We start from the raw sequence: 18,182 nt of genomic DNA, 5'->3' as shown, positions 1-18,182 counted from the left end.
GGAGGAGGAGGAAGCCCCTACCAACTGAGTTTCCTAGAATTTTTTGGATAAATATGATCCTAATGGATACATCGCAATGGAACCATGTGTCTGTCTACCTCCCTGATTCTGTTCACATTCTCTCCCTGCCTTCCTGTCCCACAAAGTCTCAGGCCCAGGAGAGCCGTGTTTCCCTCTATTGTCTATTCTTGCTCATATGATAACTACTTCCATAAAACTCTGACGGTCCCACCTATCTGCAGCCTCTTGAAATGTCCAAGTAGCAAGTAAAGGAACAGAAAAATCTTTCTTAGTTGGGCGCAGAGGCGTACGCCTGTAATCCCAGCAGCCAAGGAGGCTGAGGCAGGAGGATCGCAAGTTCAATGCCAGCCTCAGCAACTTAGCGAGGACCTAAGCAACTCAGTGAGACCCTGTCTCAAAATAAAATACAAAATAGGGCTGGGGATGGGGCTCAGTGGTTAAGCCCCCCTGGGTTCAATCTCTTGTACCAAAAAAAAAAATACTTCTTCTCTCAATACAGATGCCTTGCGTTCAAACACACCACCCCCTTCTGAATGCCAGAAGTTTATTACTGACTATTTTATCATTAATATCATTAATTCTTATTATTACGACTCATCATTAGCTCTGATTCTTAACTCCACCTTGGTTTTTGCATCCTTCTGTCAAGTCCTAGCCTCCTGTTATAATCTCACATCCTTCCTACGGATGAGGAGGCTTGGGGGAGTTGGGCTCTGGGAGGTGGAGTAACTTTTCCGGAGTTGGACGGACAAAGCATGCCACGGCCAGGACCACAACCATCCACAATGGTCATTAATGCCCACTCTCCCTGGGCACCTTGTCTCCCTCCACCAACCACCCCTCCCACACCCTGGACTTTGTCCCCTTTCTTGGGGGGAGGGGAGCTCAGTGAGACAGCAGAACAGAGGAGCTGGCCAAGTATGATTTATTGGACAGCAAAGGTGGCAGTGCCTGGAGCCGCTAGGTGTGGTTAGGCTTGGGACGTGGGAGCGGTTTGAGCGCATAGGCAAGACAGCACAGGGACGCGTCTGGGCACAGGTGCATGAAGGACTCCTGCCTCGTGCAGTAGGTTCGGCAGGCCCCTTGGCCCTTCCAGCACCGTTTGAACTCCGTCCTCCCTGTCAGAGAAGACTACAGGTCACAGAGCCGCACATAGGTCAGAGGTCAGACCAATGGTCACAAGTGAGGCCACAGGTTAAGCCATCTAGTCATAGGTGAGAGTTCTGGTTACCACTGAGGCTACAGATTTCAGTCCTGGTTAACGCACAGGCTGTACCACTGTGAACAAGTTTCTTGTCCACGTAGAAACCGCCTAAGGTCACACAGTTATTAAAAGCGGATCCAGGATTCAAACCCAAGCAATCTGCTTCAGAGTCTACACTCTGAACCATGACACAAGCTGCCCTGATATAAAAGGGACTGTTTAAAATTAGATTATAATGAGGAAATTTCCAACCCTGGGCCATAGAAAAGACAAGGCTTAGAAAGAACAGGTCCTATCCACCCCCACCCCAGTAGTCATATAACCAAAGTTATATGGCCTGAAATAGAATCTCTCCTTAGTTTATTCATTTAACAAACATGGAGCGTGGAGGGACCCAAAATAAACAATATGGCCGTGGTCCAGGCCTTTCCCACAGGCAGGGAAAGCAACTTAAAAGCAAGCAAGTAGCCAGGCCTGGTAGCACACACTGGTAAGCCCAGCAACCCAGAAGGCTGAAGCAGAAAGGTCACGAGTTCCAAACCAGCCTCAGAAAGTTAGCAATCTTCAGTAATGCAGTGACACCCTGTCTGAAAATAAAAAGGACTAGGGATGCAGCTCAGTGTAACATACCCCTAGGTTCAATGTCAGTACTACAAAAGGAAAAAAAAAAAGACCCTCTCTCAGAATGAAATCAGAGTCCGGGGATTAGCTCTGTGGCAGAGCACTTGCCTCGCATGTTCCAGGGCCTCGGTTCAATTTCTTGTGCCACAAAAGACAAGAGGACAAGCAAATAAATAGATGGAAGTGATCAGGGCTCTCTGATGGCCAATTTGAGCAAAAATTGGAAAGTGAGACAAGATTAGAACCACGGAGGCTTGTCTGTTGTGCAACATTTCTAGACGCATGGCTTCAGACAGGCAGAGAGCGAGCAACTCAGAACTGGGACCAAGTGGAGGGTGGAGGGAGAGGCTTGCCTATGTCTCCCTGGACTAAAGAGATTCCACACAATCCTCAGATGACACCTCGGGACCATCCACAGGTTCCCCTAGCCCTGCCGACTGGCCCATCCTGCCATTTGTCCAGGTAGAAAATCTCAGGATGATACAATGCTGGCCTCAAAATCTCTATGGGACAAAGAATCTGTACTCTGAAGAGGGTGCTTAGCACAGTGATCAACAGTGATGTGACCTCAGCTCAGAACTCCTGAATCCCAATCCCAGCTCCATCATTTCCCAGCCGAGTGACCTTGGCCTTAAATTCCTCAGCTCTATGGCTCTTTTTCAGAGGAAAGTTACAGGATCATTTTATCCCAAGGCCTGGCACAAAGTGAATGCTCAATTAGTAAAAGGTGAGATTATCAGAATAACAGTTTAGTAGTTGGAGCTCCCACAATCCATTCTAGGTAACTCTCCACTATCCAGATAAAGAAAGGAAGGGACTTGCTCAAGATCGATTAGCTGCTCAGTGGTGGGTCTCGACAGAACCAGAGCCCCTAACTCTCAGGCACTGGCCATTCCTAGAATAAATACTCTTAGTACATCATCACATCTGAGTTTCCCAAGTACCTAAGACCCAGAGATGTTATTTTCTGGAGGATGATCTGCTTTCCCCTCCTCATGTCTTTGACGAGACCTCCCACGCTTTCTAGTCCCCATTAGTCACACGGGACTCCATGCTGTTCCTCACACCAGGCTACCATCCTCCTGCCCCAGGGCCTCACTCCTTGACGCTCCCACCACCTGGAAAGAACAATCTCCCCTGCATCTCACTCGATTCAGAACTCGGTTCAGACCTACCTTATAGTACAAAACGAAAACACCACGGAATGTACTTCCAGATAACTCATTGGAGCAGAGGAAAAGGCCAATAACAGAACCAGCTTGGTTCAAGTTCAAGGTGTTCTCGTTGGGTGACAGGTACTAAGGAGTTCTTTAAACTGGTTTTTTTTTTTAATTTGTTTGAAATTTTCTAAAATAAAAAAGTTGCTTTTAAAATCTCAAATCATTACACTAATCTGTTTTGCATAAATTTAAATTTTTCCAGAATGAAACATTTTTTAAAAACTCACCTTCTGGAGCTGAGGGTGTAGCTCCATGATAGAGCACATACGTAGTTAGCATGCTAAGCATTTGTGAGACCCTGGGTTCAATCCCCAGCACCAGAGCCCCTAACTATAATCCCAGTGGCTCAGGAGGCTGAGGCAGGAGGATCACAAGTTCAAAACCAGCCTCAGCAATTTATCAAGGCCCTAAGCAACTCAGCAAGACCCCGTCTCAAAAATTTTTTAAAAATTAAAATAAAGGGGCTGGGGATGTGGCTCAGTAGTTAAGCATCCTTGGTCCAATCTCTGGTACAAAAAAAAAAAAAAAAAAAAACCTCACAATGTTCACTATTCTATTTTCATGTGTACTTGAGAATTTTCTAAAATAAAAAGATTGTTTAAAGCCCCATCAGATTTCTTCCTAGACCACCCCGTCAGCTTGCCCATCACCCCCTGCTGCTCTCACCCCTTACCTTGCTTTTATTCTTCTTATCACAGACACATTATGTGTTTTTCTTTTTTCTATTTCCACCAAATAAAGTGTTAGCTCCACAAAAGCAAGGACTTGCTTTCTTCCAGTCAAAATCCCAGCAGTGCCTGATGCACAGGATTTTTGAAATGCATAATTGTTGAAGAAATCCCATTTTACAAATTAGGAAACTGAGGCACAGCTGATTTAGCCATTTGCTGTAAGTCAGTGGTGTGGCCAAAATTAAATGTTGATCTTGGCCCTTCTGTCCTCCAGGACCTGGGAGCCTATTACACACACACACACACACACATACACACATACACACACTCACACACACACACATACACACACACACACTCACACACACATACACTCACACACATACACACACACACACATGGGTGACATTACCTGGTGGCACATGACCCAGGACCAGAAGAGCCACAGTGAGTAGTAGTAGCTGTGCCATGGCTACAGGACTCCTGGGGAGGCTTCTGGGGAGGACTCAAGAGGAGAGGAACCCAGTGGTTGAGCCTGGCTGCCTGTGGAACAGCCTTTATGGACCACAGATGAAGGCAGGGCCGGGGACAGTGGTGGGAATATGAGGCCATGTTGTCCCAAGGCTGCCTGGGATCTCAGCCAGCTCTGTGGGAACCGGTCAGCTGCACCCTCCAGAGGCTGCGCAGCTCTGAAGCTGGGGGCTGAGTTTCCTGAAGCCATGCCTGGGGACAGAGACTGGACACCTTCCCTGTATGGGTGAGTGAGAAAAGCCATGACTTGAAGTCAATCCCAGGATCTCCCCCTAGTGTCTGGGAGACCTTAGACAAGTCACTTAACCACTCTGGGACCCCAGCTGTCATCTATGAAATGATGACGAGCCTCCTTTACAAGGATTACAAATGAAGGTGTCCCTTCTTAATGGCAAGGAGAAGGGACGAGAACACACTGGCCCATTCAAACAAGCATGCATTGACACCTACTCTACAAATGGGAAGAAACCTACCTCATAGAGAGTAATAGCTACCCATCTCACTTATGGCATTAAATGAAACAATACAATGATTCTCAAAACGTGTCCCCAGCCAGTAAGTACCTGGTCTGAACTGGAACTTGCAAACTCTCCTGCCCTTCCAAACCTCTAGGGGGTGGGTCCTGGGAAACCGCAGCTTAAGAAGACTTCCAGGTGATTCTAACATACACTAAGGTATGAGCACCACTTAGATAATGTATATGCTAGAGCCTGGAGTCGTGTCTGGTAGTCAGGTATCTAAGCTGCATTGGGAAAGATGAGTAGAGAAAAGGGTATCCCAGGCAGAAGGGACAGGGGGCACCAGAAAGAGTGTGTGGAGCAAGGCTCTGTTGAGAGGAGAGGCTGAAATTGACCCTGCAGAGGACAGGAGTGAGGGCACAATAGACCTTGAATGCCAAGTTCAGCCTTTTGTATTTTAGACAACCATAAGTACTTAGTGGGGGTATAACCTGTTGAGGGTACAGTTTTAAATAAAGAAACTGAAACCCAAAGAGGGGAGTTGACTTGACTGAGGTCACCCAGCAATTGAGTTGCAGAGCTGGCCTGGAAGCTAAGCCATCTCACTTCCAAGGGTGGTGTCTCACCACACAGGTGAGAAACGGAGGCCAAGAGGGTCATGCCCCTGAAGGAAGCCAGGCATGAGGGGTTTGGTGTCTACCCAAGACTTGCAGGGGCTGCTGTAGGAGTTGTTCCAAGCTGGACACCTGAACCCCTCAGCCATGACAAGTTCCACCCACAGGTACAGCCTGGTCTCCAAGGTCTCCCACACATATGCACCCCCAAGAGTTACAGGAAACCAGGCACAATGGCACATACCTGTAACCCCAGAAACTTGAAAATCTGAGACAGGAAGATCACAAATTACAAGTCACCCAGGAAACTTAGCAAGATTCTGTTTCAATTTTTTTTGGGGGGGGGGGGGATTGAAATCAGGAGCACTCAACCACTGAGCCACATCCCCAGCCCTATTTTGTATTTTATTTAGAGATAGGGTCTCACTGAGTTGCTTAGTGCTTAGCCTTTGCTGAGGATGGTTTTGAACTCGAGATCCTCCTGTCTCAGCCTCCTGAACCGCTGGGATTACAGGCAAGCAACACCGCACCCAGCCTCAAATTTCTTTTTAAAAAAATAATAATAAAGAACTGGAGATGTGGTTAGAGGGATAGAGCAGTAACAATCTCCAGTAACACTAACCCAGACACACACACACACACACACACACACACACAGGGCCCCACAGCCAACTTCCCTACCAAGATCAGTGACTCTCCTCCTCCATCATACCTGGGGAATTTTGTTTGCCTTGTTTTTAAGCCATGAACTATTATGGAAAGGGACAATAGGCTGAAAGGCAGAGAGACCTGAGTCCAAAGCCCAAGTAATCCTCAGCTGGTGAATAAGCAAAGGAATGAATGACAGCAAAATCAGATATTCAGAAATCTTCAGTACAGACTTCCAGGACTCTCTCTTCCCCCAAGCTGTTTCCCAGCATTAATCCTCCGTCCAAAACAGAGTTTCTCCAAGTGGAGTGCAAGAACGATCTGCATCAGGACGTTTGGGAGTTTGTTTAAAACATTTATTCCAAAGCCGGGATGTAGCTCAATGATAAAAGTTGTTTGACTAGAGTAAGGCCCTGGGTTCAATTCCCAGCACCCCAGAAAAATAAATAAAATAAAAAGATCCCCGAAACCCTGGGACCTAAAAAACTGAACCTTTACCAAGCGGCGGAGTGGATTTTGTGAAGGCTGAAGTTGGTGCCCCGCACTGATGGATTGGACCGATGCGGACGCAGAGGGGCATCCAGACCCTTCCTCTCTCTTGTCGGCTACCCCGACACTGTCACCCCGACCTCGCGCAGGCCTGGAAGCGGCGGGTCACCAGGGGATCTGCAGTCTTAAAAACGCAGCGCGGCCCAGGCTCGGGGCGGGGACCCCGGGGCTCCCTGCCGGGGCGGGGCTGGACGGGGCGGGGTCGCGCTCCTCCCCAGCCCGGGGCGGGGCGGGCCGGGCCGGAGGGGCTGCTCGCCGAGGCGGGCGGTCCAGCCTGCAGCACCCAGCGGCTGAGGCGGCGGGGACCCGGACCCTCCCGGCCGAGGTAAAGCCCCGCGCCGCCCGCCGACAACTTGCCCAAGTTGGAGCGGAGTTCGCGGGGCGCCTGCTGGGGGGGTTTCTGCGGAGCCGGCGGGGGCCGGGGAGCTTCGAAACCGCGTGCGGGGTACGGGTCCCCAGCCCTGGGGCCGGGAGGGGCCGGGAGCCGCGGACCTGGAAGCCCCCTGCCCCGCGATCGGGGCCCTCACACCCGGGACCCCGGGCTGGGAAAGCTCGGACGCAGCCTCTGAAAATGGCACATGCGTTCCCGGGCCCTGTGGGCTCCCCGCCTGTCCCCCGCCGGGACCCTGTCCTGTCACCAAACCTGGGGCCTGGCGGGCTCGCAGCCCCCGCCTTCCAGCAACAGCTGGAGGCCGTAGCGCCAGCCGCTCCTGAATTTTTCACGCAGGGGGCGGGCCGGACACGCCGTTCCCATGACACCAGGGCACTCGGGTTACAGCCGGAGGGATCCCCCGGTCCCCCTTGCCCTTCTGGGGCACCGACCCCGTGGGATCCGGCAGCGGAAGTAAACCCCCCAGCGGCCCTCAACCCTCCTGGGCACCCCCAATCCAGAGCGTGTGGAAGAGACCAGTGGGAACAGGGCGGATGAGGGCAACTCGGATGCCTTTCGTACCAAGGGTCTCATGTTCTAAAGGAGGGGCAGGTTGTGCATGGACATCCACCTAGCTGCGGTCTGTCACCTGGGGTGGGCCATCCTTAAGGCATGGGACATGGCCTCTGGGTGTGCATGTTCGTGTGTTCACAGCCTGCCGACTCACCCCTTCCAGGTGACCTTACCCTGGGCCTGAAGCCAGAAAACCCCCACTCCAAGGAGCAGAGGTGCCTCCTCCCGTTCAAACAAGAGAGGACTGTGGAGGAAGCCTTCTCAACCACGTCAGGACCCTACAACAGAAAGAGGGGCTCAGAGCAACTGCCCATCCCTACTTCATTCAGGGGGAAGGAAGAAGGAGTGGCCAAAGCCCTTCCCTCCCAAGGATGACATTGAACACCCAGCAGGAAGCAAAGACCCCCCTGCGACGGAGAGCCAGCACTCCACTCACCCTGTCATCCCGGGGCCACCAGCCTGGTCGCCTATGCACAGCAACCCCCAGTCAATCCCAGCATCCCCGATTGGGCCAATCAGCCTCCCTCAACCCTCCTGTCCGGAAACCTTCACCTGCCCCAGATGGTTGGTCCTCTGAATCCAGCGACTCGGAAGGCTCCTGGGAAGCCCTCTACCGAGTGGTGCTGCTTGGAGATCCTGGCGTAGGGAAGACCAGCCTGGCCAGCCTCTTTGCAGGGAAGCAAGAGCGGGACCACCATGAACAGCTGGGAGGTAGGGGCCTTGTGGGGTGGGGTGGGATATGGCCAAAAGAGTGAAAGGCCTGTCACCAGGGGGCAGAGGGCTGCCAAGAACAGTTGTAGGAGTCATGCACTGTTCAACTCTGAGCATCATTCACGCAGACTATGAAGTGAATGATGCTCACCTGGATTGTGCAGGACGCAACCTGCATGGTGGTCTAAAGGAGGGAAATCCTTAAATAGAATGAGAAAATTTGCCAGATTTTCATGGATGAGACGTGTATGATTCACCTTCATGTCATAAGGGGGACAATTCAGAAAACTGTCAAGAAATGGTGGACTTTCACCCAACTCAGAAACTCCCATTCCGAAGTCCCCCTGACTCTCCGATGCCCCAGACCCATAGACACCCAACGATGGCCACCATGACCTACAGCAAAGTCTCTAAAGTGGAGACTCCCAGATCCCCGGAACTGGGTTGCTTTATACCCAAGAAATGCAGTGAGCTTACAGGGCCAGGGGACCCAGGATGATTGGATATGGGGACAGAGGAAATGAAGACAGATCCCTGAGGGACTGGATGGGAGGACATAGAGTGAGTGGGGCGGGGGTTTGTTAAAAGCAGAGAAGAGGTGGGGACAATCTGGCCCTGCTGTTTCTGCAGCCTCAACACTCCTAAGAGTGAGAACTCACCAAGGGGCAATATAGACTTACACCTGCATGTGCTGTGTGTGAATGGGGAGACCAAGGCCCAGAGCTTAACATGACCTGCCTGATGCACACGCTAAGTCAGAGACTGTGGGGCCAGGAGGGTTCCCAGCCCAGCTTTAACCCCATCGCCCCAACCTTTCAATCTACCACACTTTAACCCCACCACCCACTCATTCAATCCACTACACCCACCTTCCTGGCACCTACCACGTGCCAGGAACTATGCAGGCAGCCAGGGAAGCATGGGCTCCTCATGGAGTTTCTTGACCTACTAGGAAGGACACACCAAATAAGTGTGGTGAGCACTCCCAAGGAGAAGTGGAGGGGTGATGTGACCAGAAAGGGGGGCTAGGGAGCCCCACATCTCCCAGGCCTGCCCCTCCTCCCTGAGATACAGTCTTCCCTTGGTTGCAGAAGATGTGTATGAGAGGACCCTCACGGTGGATGGCGAGGACACCACACTGGTGGTCATGGACACCTGGGAGGCCGAGAAACGGGTATGGCACTGCAAGCAGGACTTGGGGGACAAGGTGCTGAGCCTCACACCACACTCTTATTCTCACCTGGGACATACAAAGCAGGGTTTGGGGCAAGGGCCATTCTGAGCATACTCCTCCAAAACCTACAGCTCCTAAACAGCCTTTCCAAAGACAGAGACCCTCACAACCCTGATCCCTTCTCTCATTCCGTGGATCCCCTCCTGGCACCCACCCCAAGATGTGCTTCTCCCCTGCAGGCCTCCCCAGCATCATGACCAGCCTCACCCCACCCACCCACTCACACTGTGCAGGAGAAGGCAGGCTGCATTTGGCACCAGGATGCCCAAGGTTGAAGCCCCCTTTCTTTTACCTACTAGTTGTATAGCTTTGTGCAAGTGACTTGCCTACTGTGACCTACAGTTTTCTTGCCTGATGAATGGTGAGTTGTTCCAGACGTTCCTGTCATTCTGTCTTCCTCCTCAGCTGACTTCTGTTGTTGTTGTTGTTGGGTGGATTTTGGTGCTAGGGATCAACCCAGGACCTTGATTAGGCAACATGCTAAGCATGTGCTCTACCCCTGCGCTGTACCCCCAGCCCCATCATCAGCTGATTTTAAAACTTTCTTAGGCAGTTCCAAGAGGTGAGCCTAGTCTGGAACATGAATAATAAATGCTGAGCAGGGTGGAAAATTGTATGTGATAATTCTTATTAGTTACAACTAGGTAGATAGTGAAAAAGGAAACCAAAGGGATCCTTCCTACCCGCTTCCAAAGGAGGAAATGGACAGCAAACAGGGACATGTCTCTATTATGACTTTCCTATCTTCTTTGGGTTTTTATATGGTAATATATGCCTATTGTTGACCTTTGAGGATATACATGTAAGCAAAGAGAAGGATCCAAAAGTCATCTGAAATCCCATCTTCTTAAAGGGTAGCACCTTTCCTTAACTCTCAAGGAGGCCCCACCCTATGGCAGTATTGAGTGATTGACTAGAATGGTGGCCAGTTCCACCCACAGGCCCAAAGAATGAGAATGAAGGCGCTAAGTGGTCAATTTCTCTTAACAAGCTTAAAAAGTAATGCAGATCCAAATGAGCATAATAATGATGATTCTTACAATGACAGCTGACATTTATGGTGGACCCTCTTTCACTGGATGTATGACATTCAGGCAAAACAAAAATATACAGTTAGGCTTCTGATTCCCATTCTACTGATAAAGAAACTGAGGCTCAAAGAGGTTAAATCAGATGTCCTAATCTCTGAAAGAGCAGATAGGATTCCAAGCCAGATCTATGCGACTCCATAGCCTGTGCACACCAGGACAGCCCCTACCTGTGTCCCTTGGGAGCACCATCTTCTGAACCTTCAGCTCATTCATTCATTCTAAAGCACTTAGTGGGTGTCCGTCATGGGCCAGGTGCTGGAGATACAGCAGTAAACCAGGCAGACATGTCCCCTGGCCTCAAAGAGCTCACAGGTGGGTGACTGCAGGTCTATTTTTTGGATGCAGTTGAGGATTCCCTGGGCATGGTCCAGTGAGTGAAGAAGAGGGGTCAGAGAAGGAGCACCGCACTGGGGACAAGTGGGGGAGGTTACTGGGCCAGAAAGCAGGAACTGGAAATCTGCACCCAGCTTGCTGTGAGGCCTTGAGAATGTTTTCTCCTCTTCTCTGGACTTTTGTTTTACTTTTCTATCCATAAAATAAGGAAAGTAAACCAGTTTTCCCATTCAGTGCCTGTGAAGGGAGTTCCCAGAGCAGGCCCAGCAGTGGTAATCTATTGGAATAAGCACCTGTCCTTTCCACTCTGGACTGGACGGTACTCTGATGTCAACAGATAGAATTGGACAGAACAGTAGTGCCCTGCATTGGCTGACCATCTGATCAGCTGGAGAGGATTAAAAATCAAATTCCTAAGCTTCACCCCTAATGAATAAGAATCTTCAAAAGTAGGGTCTGGAATCTATATTTTGAATCACACTCCCAGTTGCTTCTCACCCACCAATCCATGCACCAACTGGCTATTGGTGATCACCTGTCACATCCTCCATAAATATTTGTATGATGAATAAATGGTCAAGCCCCACCCTCTCATCCTACAGATGGGAACAGGGACCCTAAGGGAGGAAGGAACCCATCCATAGTCAAGGTTGAGAACTCACCTCACTTGGGACTCCATCCCAAGCTTACTTGGCCTGAGGAATGATCAGTGTGGCTGTTGAGAATGCATCTCTTTGACAATGATGTTGTCTGCAGATCTGATACTTTCCCATTCAAGTATCTTATTTGGTTATCAGGAAATCTTCTGACTTACAATCAATGCTTTCGCCACACTCAACCTTTCCCACTCCAGACCTTAGCATCAACGTTCTCTTTATCTGGAACCTCTTCTCTCCTGCTTGGCCTGCTCACCTTTCAAACCCCACTCACTGGTCCACTGGAAAACCATCCCACAATCTGCTGACCTCCACCCCACCTACCTGGCTCCTCCAACCACTTGCATATGGCCCTCTGGAAGGTACACACCACACTGCATTAGAACTCTCCATTCCAGCTGTGTGCAGTGGCACACACTTGTAACCCCAGCTGTTCAGAAGGCTGAGGCAGGAGGATAATGAGTTCAAAGCCAGGCTCAGCAACACAGTGAGGCCCTAAGCAACTCAGTGAGACCCTGTCTCTAAGTAAATCACAAAAAAAGGGGTGAGGATGTGGCTTAGTGGTTAAGCAACCCTGGATTCAATCCCCAGTACCCCCAAAAAAAACTCTCCATTCCACTAACATCTGTGATGGTTTGGATATGAGGTGTCCCCCAAAAGTTCCTGTGTTAAGACAGAAATGTTCAGAGAAATGACTAGATTATGACAACTATAAGCTCATGAGTGGATTAATCCATTTGCTGGTTTAGTAATCTAAATGGGCCAGGTGGTAACAGTAGACAGGTGAGGTGTGGCTGGAGGAGATGGGTCACTGGAGAGGTGCCTCTCTCTGCTTCCTGGTGCCATATCCTTCTGCCATGATGTTCTGCCTCACCTTGGGCCCCCGAGCAATGGTGACAGCAGACCTTAGACTATACCTCTGAAACTATGAGCTAAAATAAACTTTTCCTCCTCTGAGTTGTTCTCGTCAGGTATTTTGGTCACGGTGATAAAAAGCTGACTTTCACAATCCCCCTTCTGCACCAGGAGCTTCTGGAGGGCAGGAATGTGTCTAATTAAACACATAAATTTATTACCCAGGTGATCCAGTTTCAGAATGCGGTCCCTGGCTAATGGCCCCCATCCAGAATGGAATATCAAAATCACTCCCGTTCTTTCCTTTCCTTGGCCAAACAACTTGAAAGGACTCAACTTTTTTTGTTTGTTTGTTTGTTTGTTTGTTTTAGTTTTAGGTGGACACAATGTCTTCATTTTATTTTTATGTGGTGCTCAGGATTGAACCCAGTGCCTCACGCACACTAGGCAAGCACTCTACCACTGAGCCACAACCCCAGCCCCAGGACTCCACTTCTTAAAGGGAAGGGGATGATCATTTCCATCCCCCTCTGAACTTACACTCCATAGTTGCTTTTTAGCCCCTTTCACTTCAAAACTGCCTGAATAGGCCTTCCCTGAAGTCCACCTCCTGTCCTCATTTCTCTCTCTCTGTCTCTCTCTGTCTCTGTCTCTCTCTATATATATCTCTATCTCTTAATTCCGGATTGCAGGCATCCTACAGAAATGTCTAGCAAAGCCAAACCCTCCTCAGAAACCAGACAACAGAGCGGAACAGGCAAAGCCAGACCACCCCCTCTCCCTTGGCAGGAAAAGGAACCAAGTCCTTCTCTGCCCCCAGTACCCAGCCTGTGGATGTGATCAGTGAATGACAAAATCAAGTGATGCAGTGTCCACCCAATTTTTCAAGCAGAGAAACCCAGGGTCAGAGAGGATCAGGGGTTTTCCCAAAGTGACACAGGAAATTATGATAGAATTTGTCCCCCAAACCTGTGCAGAATGTAACCTCAACCCTAACCCCTCCCACTAGACCAGACCAGCCTCTTTCTCAGCCAGGGCCAGGCGCCCTCTGAGCACAGGCCTGGGGTCCCTCCCCTACAGGATGAGAGCTGGAGCCAGGAGTCGTGCCTGCAGATGGGCAGCGCCTATGTCATCGTGTACTCCATCGCGGACCGAGGCAGCTTCGAGAGCGCCTCTGAGCTCCGCATTCAGCTGCGGCGCACACATCGGGCAGACCACGTGCCCATCATCCTCGTGGGCAACAAGGCGGATCTGGCCCGCTGCCGGGAAGTCTCCGTGGAAGGTGAGCCCTCCACCCACCCCCCTCTCTCCCTTGACCCCACTGCCCCTCCTCCAGGGCTCTTGCCTGGGGGCTCTTTGCCCTGCCAACCCACTCCCACCCTGCAGCTTCTTGACTGGGCAGAAAACTGCCTCCTCTCTCACCTGGGAAGAAGTGAGAGACCTCAGGACTTGGTCCTCAAATCCTGCCAGCCCCCTTGCCTCTCTGCCCCATCTTGGCATCTCCCCTTGGTCCTAAGCCAGTCTCTCTAGTTCTCTAGCCCCTCACTCAATCGGTCCTCCTTGCCAGCGGCCAGAACCAGAACTGACCTCCTCATTTCTTTCCTTTCGAATTTCCCGGTAGCTCCACATGCCCTGAATCAGGGACACCTGATTCACCAGTCAGAGGCCCAGTGCCTATCCGCTTTTGAAGGGCTTATGTTTGAGAAATGACCATTATTGGCTCCAAAATGAAGGGAGAAAATGATAAATTTAAGTTTTCCAAAGCTTTAATTGTCTAAAAGGAACATAATATTGTGTCAACCAGCAACTACAAACCAAAACTTTTTAAGTTATCTATCAATTACATTTACAGTGGGATGAGAATATTTTAATGTTTCATATTTCTGGTGGGGTCCATAAAGATCTTAAAATGGCCCTACTTACAGAATAAAATCTCTAAAAATATGGAAACTGAGACTAAAAAGGAAGAGAAAGCCAGTTTCACAAGTCATCAGCCATGAAATACTAGAATTCAGGACCCTGTCTCACAGCCTAGTGCATCCCGGAGCTGGAAGACCATGTACTTTGTGGACAGGCACCCCCAAAATCCGCAACGTTATCCGCAGGAGATTTTGTTAAAACACAGGTTCCCAGACCTCATCCCAAACCTATGGGATCAGAATTCCTGAGGGTGGGCCCAGGAACCTGCCTTTCAACACGCTCCTCCAGGTAATTCTAATGCCCAGGAGATCAGGCCTCAATCTGGCATTCAGCCTGGTCTCTACCTGCTCCTAACCTCCCTGTCCTCCCAACCTCATTCTGCCATCAGTATCGGTCAGTAGACTGTGAACTAACTCCTCAAAGCCCCACATGATTTATCTCTTAAGTCCCCTGAAACTGCCCTAGGTATGGGCACAGGCAAGATGGCTTCCAGTTGACACTGATCCACCTCTTCCTATCTTTGTCTCCGTCTGCCTGTACGGCTCACCTGACCCCGCCCCTCAGAGGGCCGCGCGTGCGCCGTGGTGTTCGACTGCAAGTTCATCGAGACGTCAGCCACTCTGCAGCACAACGTGGCCGAGCTCTTCGAGGGCGTGGTACGCCAGCTGCGCCTGCGCCGCCGAGACAGCTCCGCCCAGGAGCCCCCTGCACCGCGGAGGAGGGCTAGCCTGGGCCAGCGCGCGCGCCGCTTCCTGGCCCGCCTGACTGCCCGCAGCGCCCGCCGCAGGGCACTCAAGGCCCGCTCCAAGTCCTGCCACAACCTGGCCGTGCTCTGAGACCACCCGCCCTTCTGGGGGTGGAGGGACACTGGGTACATTCTGGCCTCCACCGAAGGCAAAGGTGCAGTTGCCTGGAGTCCGCGTCAAAGGCCCTTCCAATCCGCTGCCCTGATGGCAGAGCTTCGAGGACCCTTCGACCTCAAGGAAGCAGTGGACACACTATGGGTCCAAAGCCTCATTGGGCACAAAGTAGAGGGGTTTTTTTTACGTGGTGGGTATCTTTTGGTAAAAATCTTTCTTGTCCCTGAGCCCTGGGCAACCCATAGAAACCCTCCATGATAAACCTGTCCAGAAGGATGCCCTGTCTGAATGCCCAGAACGGCCCTTCTGGGCTCTTCCAGGTGTCCCCACCTCCTGCATGCCCATCTACACTGACTGGTTAGCCTACTGGCCTGGATGTCAATAAAGTCATTGAATCAATTGTGTTCTTAGGCTTTTCTCCCAACCACAGGGTATAGTCCCTGACTCATGTATTTAGGAGAAGCACAGTGGATCACAACTAACCACAATTCAGTGTGACCCACTGAACTAGATTATAGAGTCCCAAAACATGATTTGGAAGGAATATCAGCACTCATTCTAACAACATAACAGCTGGCGTTTGTGGGAACTGGCTATGTGCTAAGCCATCAGAGATATTAGTGAATATCTGTCCCTCCCCACAATATCCAGGAAGGTGATACCATTAACCTGCTGAGAGGAGGGTGATACCATTAACCTGCTTTGACTCTTTAGGAAACTGAGGCACAGGGACAGTAAGGGCTCACACACAGGATCATAGAACTGCTATAAGTGATATTGCCAGGATTCCAAACCAGGCTGGTCCCACTGAGTCTATACCCAAATTATCCACAGTCCTCTTGAAGAACTTGGCAAAATGGGGCCCTTGCAGTGGTGCATGCCTGTAATCCCTCCGACTCAGGAGGCTGAGGCAGGAAGATCACAAGTTCAAAGCTAGCTTCAGCAATTTAGCAAGACCCTTGCTATCTCAAAATTAAAAAAAAAAAAAAAAAAGGTTGGGGATGTGGCTCAGTGGATAAGCACTCCTGGGTTCAACTGAGTTCAATCCCCCCATGCTAAAAAAAATAATAATAATAATTTGGGAAGATGGGGATGTAGTTCAGTAGTAGATGCTTTCCTAGCATACAAGAGGCCTGGGGTTCATTCAGGAAAGAAAGAGAAAGGAAGAAAAGAATGGAATAGAAAAGAAATATTGTGGGGAGGGACAGATTTTCAAACACAACTTTGCATGCAATTTAAGGCGGTAATGGTCTATGAACATGAAACTCAATCCATTAATCTCCAGGATCCACCCCAGTTTATTCCAATTCATGCATTTTCCCAACGTGGAAACTCAAGTCCAGCCAAGGGAAGTGAGCACCTCAGGGTCACCCAGCCAGTGAAGACCCAGGGCCCAGGCTTCCCACGGCTTCCCTTTGCCCGTGAGAGCACAGAGGTAGTGAGGCGGCCAGCCTGCCTAGGGACAGGGTGCATGTTGGGGATCAGGTCAGGAGTTTCCAGACAGACGGACGAGAAGGGGTGTCACTGCTTTGAGAGGAGAACGAGATGCTAACGGTTTGGAGGTTTGGACCTTCGTCTCTGACGCCTGACACCCCTGCCCCCAGCCAGCTGCCTGCCCGGATCCCTCAGCCCCGCACGTGGGTCACCACGTTCCAGCCTCCCGGCAGCGAGACCTGGAGAGCGATAACCTCCAGCGGCGCCCCGTCCCCCAAGTCTCGCCAGCGGGTCACTGATGACACCTTTTCCTCCACCCCGACCTCAGCGGGAGGAAGGGAAGAGGAGGAGGGTCTTCCCCCGCTCCAAGCTGTCTCCGGCCTGCGGTCGGGGGAGGGCTGTGGAAAGTTGGCAGAGGCAGCCGGCAGCAGCCGGGAGAGTGGAAAAAATGATATCAAACCCGGAAAAATGCAGGCCGGATGGAGGCCGGAGCCTGCGGAGTCTGCCCGGGGAGGTGAGAGGAGGGGGGGAGGAGGGACAGCGCGGTGGCCAGGCTGAGAAAGGAAGAGGGGGCAAGGGAGTTCAAGAGCAGCTCTAGAAAGCTGAGGAGGGTGGCCCTCTATCCCTCCTTTCTCCATCCATAAATATTTACTGAGGATCTTCTAAATGCAGGGCACCGTGCCAGGCGCTCAGGAGATGCGGTGAATCCCGAGGAGGGTGCCCGGTGCTCCCTGGAGCTGCCGCAGCCTGATAGGGCAAGCAGAAAACAAATACGAGAATGAAATAACCATACACTGATAAGAGACAGGAAATCAGGGTAGTCAGCGAAGGCCCTGAAAAACCAATCCCATACGGCTCCATTCACAGATGGGGAAACTGAGGCCAGAGGGCGCTGAGCCCAGGCCACTCAGAATGTGGAAGAAATAGCTGAGACCAGGGTGGGATAGGGACAGTATGCCGCCAGCTCTGGCAGGATAACCTGCCCTGAACCAGAAGTCCAAATTCAACCCTCTTCCCCTCCACATCTCTGTGCCTTAGTTTCCCCATCCATAAAATGGATGTGAAAATTCCCTCCCTCAAAGTTCACACAAGGGTCAAATGATTTAAGATATATAAAGTACTTAAAATAGTTCCCTCTCCCAGGAAGTTGCAATAAGTGTTGCTTCAGATTTGGGGGGAACCAGAGTTTGTTAAGGGCTTTGTTTTATCTTGTTTCCGGTGCTGGGATTGAACCCAGGGGTGCTCTACACTGAGCTACATTCTCAGCCTCTTTTTTAAATTTTATTTTGAGACAAGGTCTTACTAAGTTGTCCAGGCTGGCGTCATTTTGAAGACCTGGGAGTCTTCCTGACTATGACATGGAAGGACTTTAGGAAAATCCCTTTCCCTCTTGAGCCTCAGTGTTCCCATATGCCAAATAAAGGGGTTGAATCTGAACTTGTATCATATATTTATGTTCTCACATGTGTATTGTCTGCCTCCCCCACAGTAATGAAATCCACATGAGGGAAAGGTCCTAAGTGCTGCTCTGTCCCTACCACCCACCACAGTGCCTGGTTCAAAATGGGTGCTCAAAAAATGGATTAATTAACCAACCTCTCCTGACCT

General features: G+C 50.6%; 2 protein-coding genes across 5 annotated transcripts; one reads left to right on the top strand and one right to left on the bottom strand.

The window, feature by feature from the left end:
* Positions 1-914: 914 nt before the first annotated feature.
* On the bottom strand, positions 915-6,674 carry Defb124 (defensin beta 124). Of its 2 annotated transcripts, none has more exons than XM_048811140.1 (2): positions 4,150-4,648; positions 915-1,139 (listed from the first exon to the last, which is right to left on the bottom strand). In XM_048811140.1, exons 1-2 carry the CDS (start codon positions 4,205-4,207, stop codon positions 982-984), a joined length of 216 nt encoding a protein of 71 aa, XP_048667097.1. In that variant the 5' UTR covers positions 4,208-4,648; the 3' UTR covers positions 915-981. The 2 variants fall into 2 exon arrangements, 1 of the variants encoding a protein (XP_048667097.1); XR_007350484.1 differs by lacking the exon at positions 4,150-4,648 and adding an exon at positions 6,487-6,674 and having other exon boundaries at positions 1,002-1,139.
* Positions 6,675-6,741: 67 nt separating this feature from the next.
* Positions 6,742-15,539, top strand: Rem1 (RRAD and GEM like GTPase 1). 3 transcript variants are annotated; one of them, XM_048811139.1, is made up of 5 exons: positions 6,742-6,862; positions 7,644-8,191; positions 9,286-9,365; positions 13,441-13,642; positions 14,845-15,539. In XM_048811139.1, exons 2-5 carry the CDS (start codon positions 7,852-7,854, stop codon positions 15,114-15,116), a joined length of 894 nt encoding a protein of 297 aa, XP_048667096.1. In that variant the 5' UTR covers positions 6,742-6,862; positions 7,644-7,851; the 3' UTR covers positions 15,117-15,539. The 3 variants fall into 3 exon arrangements, with proteins under 3 accessions (XP_048667096.1, XP_015337435.1, XP_015337427.1); XM_015481949.2 differs by having other exon boundaries at positions 6,745-6,862; positions 9,283-9,365; XM_015481941.2 differs by having other exon boundaries at positions 6,849-6,982; positions 9,283-9,365.
* Positions 15,540-18,182: the final 2,643 nt, after the last annotated feature.

This window comes from Marmota marmota, unplaced genomic scaffold (genome assembly GCF_001458135.2).
Source record: "Marmota marmota marmota unplaced genomic scaffold, marMar, whole genome shotgun sequence".
Taxonomy (NCBI): Eukaryota; Metazoa; Chordata; class Mammalia; order Rodentia; family Sciuridae; genus Marmota; species Marmota marmota.
The sequence above is the reverse complement of the archived record's forward strand: the minus strand, read 5'-3'. Positions and strand labels throughout refer to the sequence as shown.